We start from the raw sequence: 9,262 nt of genomic DNA, 5'->3' as shown, positions 1-9,262 counted from the left end.
ATGTTTAGTAGACAATTACACTGTCATGTATGTTATTCATATACACATCTTTTCAATCTATTCGCATCTCTATATAACTCATTCGTATATATGTTCAGTAACTGTAAACATATATACGTAAATTGAGAAACTTAACTGAATGTGATATATATAAGAAGTATGGATAAGTTGTTTCAAATGGTTGATGATGAAAAAGAATTATGAATAGAATAATAATATATTCAAGATTAGAATAATATTTTAATGTACCAAAGTATTAACTCGACCAATCCGTACGGTTTGGGTTGGGTTGGGTTGGATTGAGTTAAGGTTTTTTAAAGCACAAATATTAAATTAGATTATTCAAATGTTTTCAACCCAATCAACTCAGTCCATTGGTACCTCTCGGATATAGGTTCACGTCGACTTAAAAAAGATACCAAAAAACAATTAAATTCGTAACATAAAATAAACGAAATAAAACCATGAAGCGTGGTGATGCCAGACTGCCAGTTGTGGTTTGGTTCTCGTAATTAGGGCTCAATTTCAGAATTCAGTTCCAATTGTAAGAAAACGAAACTCGAATCTCGATCAAATTTCATCATCAATATGACTTGCTGAAACCTCCATTTCTTGTTTCCTCTCGCCACAATCACACTTCGATGGCGGAATCGTCCTACACTACCCTTCCTACTAGTCACTTGCCTGGTTCAGTTCCGGTATGTAGCGCTAATATCATGTTGCATGACCATAAATTTACCCTAATTTATGATCAGTGTTGGAAATCTTTGATATCGATTGATGTCGTAAACTCATCTCATAAAGTTGTTGGGTGTTTTCCTTTTATGTGGTATGATGTCAAGCAATCGGAGAGTGAAACTTTTATGACTCTTCACTATTTTATTCATTTTTTCTTTTAATTTGTATTGTGAATTGTGATTCTAGAGATATGGGTTTGAACTGCGTTTTATTTGAAATTTCTCCATATTTGGATATACCAATACATCCTTCCATTTAAAATATGCCACCGACATTATGCCAATACTTGTTACGTAAATTAATTGGGTAGCAACTATTTCTCAAATTATAGCATTCATTGCAGAATCTTTCTGTTGAAAGTAATTCATTCTACATCTAAAGACAAAGTGTTCATTCTTTCTAGGGAACAGGTGGAGTGTTTGATTTACATTCATTGCAGAATCTTTGTGCTGAAAGTATCTAAATATTATTCTACAATTCGATATTTATGGTTTCAGGTTTCCTGAAAGTCACTTGTCAAATTTTAACTGATGTATGTACTAAAATTGTGTCTTAAAATTTTGGGACGAAAGGAATTCACGAGTTACAACCTTTCATGCTCCAGAGAGTAACCAGCTATTTCAGTAATGACATGATTAGTTCTTTTGGTCAATTTGTGAAATATTTGTTTGTGTGAAGGGTTGAAGTTTTATGTGGCCTGTTACTGTGGTGATATGTATGCTTTTACTTGCTGCAATATGACAATATCTGGGCTTGATGTTTAAGAGTTATCTGTGATTACATTCAAGTAATAATGTGCTTTCTCCATTATGTTCAGGCTGTCATCACAGAAGAAAAGGCTCCAGCTATACACAAGGGTATAGGACTCTTAAGACATGGTCTTATAGCAGTTGGTGTCCCTTTCCATCTGTAGTTGATCTCAAAGCATACCCATCCTATTTACCTGTTTCTTGAATTTTCTGCAGACCCTGAAGCAAATCTTCAAATATTTCCTCCTAACAGTGGTGGCGGTGGCCAGGGATACCAGACTCTTACAAATCGAAGTGGTATGTTACATCGCTCTGTAGATTTTTATGAGGGAATGACCAATAGAACCATACTGTCTAATAGTCATCATTTTTTTCATAGGAAAAATAGTTATCTAATAGTCGGTATCTACAATATCTAATTATCTCCTTTTGCTTCTTCTCTGCAGTCAATGTAATCCTGCAGTTATTAGTAAGGTCCCATGATTAATATGGAGTTGAGATTTTTTATAAGGAGATGCAAGCAAATGCAATTACACGAGGATAATATTTCTATAGCTGGCTCTCTCTTTTCTAACGAATAATCGTTCTAGATCTGCTCAACCACAGTGCTCCTCTAGTACAACTAGACTTGTCAGACTAACTTTAAAATATATAATTGAATTTGATTCCACCATATCTTTTGATGTAGTAATTCTTAGGTGGTTATGGATGATGGATTACTATATAGTTGGTGTATACCTGTGAAATCCTTTTACATATCTTTATTGGATAACCAGTAGGATAATCCATTATGGTAGGATACAAAAAAAAAAAGTTTTGGTTGTAAGAGCAGGTGACATGTCAATTACCAACATGCGGTCTAGGCCTCTAGGGCAGTAAAAATGGATATGTTGATAGAAAAGAATATTTGTTTGCAACTACAGTTGCAAGCCGATGAGCAGTTCTAGGGGATAACAGGAGAGACCCTCACAGTTTAGGTACACATTTCTGCAAAACCTCTCAAGCTCTCTGTTTTTTTCCATTTGCTTCATACATCACAAGTTTTCTGGTGTTATTTTAAACTTTACTGACAATTGACATTTTAACACTTTTAGAAAATTTAGATACCTTTATATGTAGTGTGAAAGGTTGTCTCTTTTGGCACTTGCCAACAACCGAAACACTTATATTGCCATTTCAAATATATAAAACAATTTTTGTTATCATGTGAATAGGATTGAATCTTTGTCTGAGCTTATCCAAGTGAATTTTGTTGTTAGAAGTTCTTTTACCCTTTGGCTCTTACATGGACTGCCCTCGGGTGTTATTTAGGAAACACACGGTTTTTAAAGGCAAAATGTAGGTTCCGTGCTTATAGCAGACAGCACTTGGTGGTATCGTAATCGTTAACACTTTTTGACATAATCCTTTTTTTTTATGCTAACCAATTTTTACTCCAGGAACTTTCCAGATAACATTGGCACTTTTGCTTTGCTATTGAGTTGTGCGCTCTTGACATATTAATATGTTATGAGGGACAATGCCAAGTATCTGTCTTAACTTCTTCCTTGTGATCACTGACCTCGTAATTTTGTAGACTTCACGTTGATCTGATTATGTGTGTGACACGGTTAGGTTGGTCAGAAGGCATAAAGGCGCACTCAGAATGTGGAAAACTGCATTGTGTGAAACTGTGAATTGATATGTAAGAGGTGAAGTTGGGAGAAGGGATGAATCACAGTAGAAATTCCTCTTACTCTTGGACCTTATCTTATATATCCATTAGATAGAGACTTCTGAGTGGTAACTTTCAGGCGTTATATCTGTATCAGATGACACCTCCTTCTCAGACATGACGTAGAAGTTTATTCTTTTGGCAATTGGCACATGTTGGATAGTTCTAGCCGTCTTCCAGAATTGTACCTTTGATAGATGAACTCCATGGTTAGTTTAGATGCTAGTAGAAAACTAGAAATTAGAAAACGGTTTTAACATGTACTCTATCCATGCAAGATATTATGTTAAGGAGATACTGAGATAACATTCGTAGTTAGACATTATGTTTTAGCAATAACTATTGCTAAATTGCTACAGATAAGGAGCAAAACGGAGAAAAGAGGATTCCCAATAGCTAAGTAGCTGACCTAATTAATTGATTCGAAGGCAGAGTGGTGTAGCTTAGTGAGTTGGGTCTATGTACTAATGTACATATTTAATATCAACCCCAGATGTTGAGTCAATCCTATTTTTTTATTTTAAACATCAATTTTTGTTAGGGATGATCTTTTTCCACGTTTATTCTCTTTGAATTTATGTTGACATAACCATATGCTCTGTTCTATTGGTATGTCTGTCCACTAGTATGGTTCTCCTAGAGCTTTTTCAGTTTTTCTTGAAGTTGCATCTTCAATACAATGTATGGTCACTTGTGAGTATCCAGAATGGCATACTCAGGAGAGTAAATGAATGGGGATAAGTTGACAGTAGAGGTCCTTTTCTTTTCTTTGCCACCTAAGGAGAAATGTTAGTTCTAATGGCTGGGTGGCCGTAAAGAATATCTATTTCCTTCCTTGCAAAACCCTTGTCCCTGGGGGATCCCTTTTTTCCCTGTAGATTTTGTGCACTGGCTAGAAACTTGTTTGTTTCGGTAGAGATAAATGTGATACAAGTTGTATCTTCTCTGATTTTGAAGTGAATTAACAAACTAATAGTAAGTTACATATGAGTTAGAAAAAGGTACAGTTGTGACAAATATACAGCATGAGCTTATTTCCCGTAGCCCTATATATACAGATGGAGATGGACCACAATCTGCCAGCAACTGGAATGGAGCATTCAGCATCTCATCTTACACGCAATATTTTAATGTTGATACAGACGATGTTGTGAACAGATTAACAAGTTCTCTGTATCCCACTGGTGACTTTTTCAGGAAAATTGAAGCTAACCCAGATCTGTAAGTTCTGCGCTTTCTCTTTCTCTATCTAAACTTCAGCTTGGCACTTGAAAATTTAGTTTGAGCCACTTTGGTTATATGTAGTTCTTTCTTTCACAAAGTAATGACATCCTTCTGAAAGTGCTAAATATTGTATTGGTGTATTCCTGCGCTTAAGGGTGTTGTGTAGGGCAGAGGCTAGAATCAATTGTACACCTTATAGATATTTTGCTATAGGTCCATCCAAGGGTGGGAATGTGGATCGCAAACTATACACCGATCTGCAAAACTTTCATGAAAGAGAACGACCAAGCTGTTAGAATATAGGGCTTACGAAATAGATCATCGATGAATAACTTGGATAGAAATCTGGATCTTGAACAGTATCACTGTCCGAAAGTAATATTTTGTCCCTTTTTTCAGCCTTGGTACACGAAATTCACTTATGGTATAATCCAAAATTCGCACTCAAGATTTTAGGCAAAATTATAGAGAGCAAACACATGGGCACTGTTGTTTTTTTGCATGTATAAAAGTAGAGATTGAACTTACTTACATGGGTAGTCAATCAACAGTTAACTTTGGCGGGAAGGTAGTTATTTTGGTGCCAAAAATGATTGCCAAATACCAACGGGTAAAATAGGAAGTGACTAGCCTTTTGAGACTAAGGGGCCGTTTACCAAACGCTTACCGCGCAAGCATCTTACCCGATAAGAGGCATGGGAACAACCGAGGTTCTAACCCGGTAAGTGAGGGAGAAGACTCCTACTAGGTTAATGCTTATCGGGTAAGAGACGCTTACAAACAATCCGTTTTGATGGACGAGAATGTTACTCAACAAAGTAAGTGAGTGTGATAACTCTTGCCAGTAAGCGCGTACCCGGTAGGTTTTTGGTAAATGGCCCTCAAGCCACTTTTTCTTAAGTGAAGGCACATCACTTTTAAATCAAAGGCTTGCCTTCTCAAGTTAACTTTATGAACCCAGACGTAGTATTCAGAAGTTAAGGTTCAGCCTTCTGAACCAACACTTAAGAGTTGAGACTTAGCATTCTTAACTAAGGCTTAGCCTTCTGATCCCTCTGAACCAACACTTAAGAGTCGAGACTTAGCATTCTGATCTTCACAAGGCCTCTGAACTTACCAGACTTAGCATTCTTAACTAAGGGTAAGCCTTCTGATCTTCACAAGGCCTCTAAACTTATCTTTCTGAAAGCAAGTTGCTTTCTGTAAACAATTTCACAGACCACACCACAAGGGGGCACGACCCCCCCCGCGCCCGCGCCCGCGCCCGCGCCCGCGCTTTATGGTGATCTTAGGTCCATGATAGCTTATATAGTTATACGAGTGTCCACTCCGCACTTCCTAATTCATATTATAGCTTAACCAATAAACGCTATCGTTCTTGTGTCAATCACAAGTACACCAAAATTCTTGATGACACTACAAATACAACACAAGCTTAATTGAGATGTTTAATATGTGTGTTACCTGGTCATTATTGTCTTGTAACTCACAATTTGCTTCACCACATACCAATGGAGTTTAATTAAAATAATTCCATGGATTGATCCTTTTCTTTCCTAACGACAACTTCACTAGTTCATGTGATATATTCGTCAAGGCTCCTCAAATATCATTCTTTATGCCTTGTTGGAGAATCTGGGTTTTGTGGTTGTAATCACTTGGATAATTTCCTGGATCGTGTATGGAATTATAGATGCCTTAGGCTAACAAAATTAGTACTGGGATAATCCAGAAAACTCATATGCATTTTAAGGCACAAATTCGTGTGTGTGTGTGTGTATATATATATATATATAAGAGAGAGATCGATCATTTATGTATTTATAAGAGAAATCGACGGTTAGGGACTATTAGGCGGTTAAACCATGTAACTGCACGACAGTTACAACTGCTTACGGATAAAATTAAGTGACAGTTACAACTGACTCAAATGCTTTGAGTCAGAAGCACCAAACTCAAAAGACTCAGAAGATTCAGAAATCCTGAGTCGAAGCACCAAACTCCGAAGACTTGGAGGCTCTGATCAGAAGCCTCAAGAGGCTCTGAGTCTACAAATGCTTCTTATTCATCTTAGGCAATTTCACTAAGTTTCATAACTAATTCAAGAAGGTTTCCAACCTTCTAAAATCCACCTAAAACGTCCCGAAACTTAAATTTTCTTAGTAAATCTCTTCATAAAATCTGTAGAGGTTTCAGGCGCTGCCTCAAACCCCGCAAGGGACCACTGCCAGGGGCGCTGCCCCTTGGACCCTACAAGAGGCGCAGCTTCCCTGACCCCCGCCTTATGGTGCTCTAAGGTGATAGTGGCAACGTTCGTGAGTGTGCACTCTGCACCTCCCAAACTCACATTGTTTGCCTTGTCACCTAATTGATCTCAAGTAAATCACGGTTACACCAAAATTGATTCATGATACTAAAATCACCAATATGTCTCTTATGAAATAACTTCATATCAAAATGACAAAGTACTATGAAGCAGCCACGGTGACCAAGCAAGTGCACCCTAGCAAAGAACATACACTTCCTCTCCTTAAAGGAGGAATTCATTCTTCCTTGGGCAGGGCAAGGGATACTGTCGTATAATATTTTGTAGTGTCGTATGTTTCTAGGTCCACAGTTGCCTTTTGTGTCCGCATATGCTCCCTAGTCTGATCAGAAACTATAGTTGAGTAGTTTCTCAATGTAGCACATATCTCACTCTAGTAGTTTCTCAATGTAGCACATATCTCACTCTGGTGTTACCATTACAAACTTTAGCTTATCTTATTAACTTCTTAGTGTTGAATCAAGAATCTTGAACTTATCGTACTGACAATTTTATATTTAGATATGGGCTCATTTGGATCTCCACCACGTTGGTATTTGTGATAGCTGCACTCGGTAACTGTGCCACGTATCTGATGAGTAGAAAAGGCGACGCTAATGTTTCTTGGAGCTTTGATGTCAGCTACTTCCATGTTTCAGCCATTGCAGTGTATGGTTATGTCTTCATTGTTCCACTGGGATTTTACTTGTTGCTTCAGTATTTCGGTTCAAAGGTTGGCCTTGTCCACTTTTGGTGCATGTGGGGATACTCTCTCTTCATTTTCATTCTCAGCTCTGTAAGTATCCATGTTGCTTGTGTTCTTAACAAATTTAGAACCACCACTTAAGCTTTGGAATATGTGCATCCATGATCTTCACATGATCCATTTATGTTTGAAGGTTGAAGATTTTGATATTATAATAATCTTAGGGTATAATTTGACGTAGTATGTCATCTACCTAATTAATTTCTATCAAGTGCGAACATGGATATGAGATATGAGCATCTCCAACAGATTCTTTATAATTTCTAGAAGCAAAAGTTAAATCTCCAAAAAGAAAATTACATTCAACTCCAACAGTTTTTTCATTATGGAGATTGTTACATCAATTATTTTATTGAAATATTCAGTAGATTTAATATCCCAATAAACTTTATTGAAATAACGATAAAAAACATCTCTATCTCTCTCTCTTCAGCATTAAATTTTGGAGGTTTCTCTAAATTTGGAGATTTTTATACACTCTTCCCTACTTTCTCTGTCTTGGAGAATCTTTTGGAGCAAAAGAATGAGTTAAAAACTCCAAAATCCCTATTTTGTCCATTTTGGAGATTTGTTGGAGATGCTGTGATTACTAATCATGTAGTCTCCTGATATGTTTTTTGTTTGTAAATACATCCAGGTTTTGTTGGTTATCCCAGTGGATTTTCTGCGATGGACCATCACACTCATCACGGGTGTTGCATCAGCTGCCTTTGTTGGTTTGAACCTTCGGTCTCACGTAGAGTTGAATGATCTGACCATCGTGTTGGTTGCTGCATGTGTGTTGCAATTTGCTCTGGCCATCTTTATCAAATCATGGTTCTTCCATTGATTAAGCACTATAAATGTTGTTTCATAAATTGGAAGTGAATTTTGAAAAGGGTATTGATTGTAGAGATTGTGATAGGACTAGGCATCTTAATATTAGATCAATGGTGCGACGAGTGTTAACAACAACATATAGCTTTGGTTTGTGTAGAAAGGGAAGAAGAAGAACAAGTTTCTTGTGTTTTGTTTTGAGGGGAATGTTGTTTTGGTTGAACCCTTGGATTTGCTTGTAAAATAGACTGCTTTTGGACACAATGTTCCTTTTCTTTTGGGTGAATATGTGATTTGCAGCCTGAAATTTGATTTGTTTAGGGATTGTTTACTATGCGTTGACCGTCCCTTATATGGTAAGAGGTGCTTATCCGGTAAGAAGGGATGTTGTTTATCAATACACGATGACCCAGTAAGGAAGATGATGTCAGACTCAGTCGGTGCTTACCGGGACACTTGATAAACAGCCATTCAGCCTGTACTTATCCTGGATGAATCTTTTATCCGGAGTGCATTTTTATTCACCTAGTGTTTACTCAATTTGTGTTGATAAAATGCCCTTAGCTTGGTTTACTGGCAGAATATGTCTTTTGGTCCTTCATGTAGATACAGGTTCAGACGAGAAAAGCTTCTTTCTATAAAAATGCGAGAATATGTGTGGGCCTTCAAATTAATTAATCCATAATAAACATTAAAATAAATTAGCATTTATCAACAATTTATTATTGTTTTTATCCCTTAAATGTTGCTAGTATCATGGAAGACTTCTTATGTTCATATCTCCACGGTCGATAATGATATGATTTTACTTTGATAATAATGTGATGATACTTGTTAAATCGAAAACTTCTTATGATGTAATTTTGTTGTTAACAACTTTGAATGCATAAGCAACATATGTTCGTGATGGTAGGGATAATGAAGTCACCAAGATTACAGACTAATATAAA

At 36.8% G+C, this 9,262-nt stretch overlaps 1 protein-coding gene across 2 annotated transcripts; it reads left to right on the top strand.

Annotated features, from left to right (window-relative positions):
- The first annotated feature begins 439 nt into the window (after positions 1-439).
- LOC112525087 (protein YIPF1 homolog) lies at positions 440-8,573 on the top strand. 2 transcript variants are annotated; one of them, XM_025135038.1, is made up of 6 exons: positions 440-698; positions 1,556-1,595; positions 1,704-1,784; positions 4,260-4,422; positions 7,253-7,526; positions 8,134-8,573. In XM_025135038.1, the coding sequence occupies exons 1-6, from the start codon at positions 642-644 to the stop codon at positions 8,323-8,325; spliced, it is 807 nt and encodes a 268-aa protein (XP_024990806.1). In that variant the 5' UTR covers positions 440-641; the 3' UTR covers positions 8,326-8,573. The 2 variants fall into 2 exon arrangements, with proteins under 2 accessions (XP_024990806.1, XP_024990805.1); XM_025135037.1 differs by having other exon boundaries at positions 480-698; positions 1,556-1,616.
- Positions 8,574-9,262: the final 689 nt, after the last annotated feature.

This window comes from Cynara cardunculus, assembly GCF_001531365.2.
Source record: "Cynara cardunculus var. scolymus isolate 2C chromosome LG 13, CcrdV1, whole genome shotgun sequence".
NCBI classification, from domain to species: Eukaryota; Viridiplantae; Streptophyta; class Magnoliopsida; order Asterales; family Asteraceae; genus Cynara; species Cynara cardunculus.
This window is presented reverse-complemented; position numbering and strand designations above follow the sequence as displayed.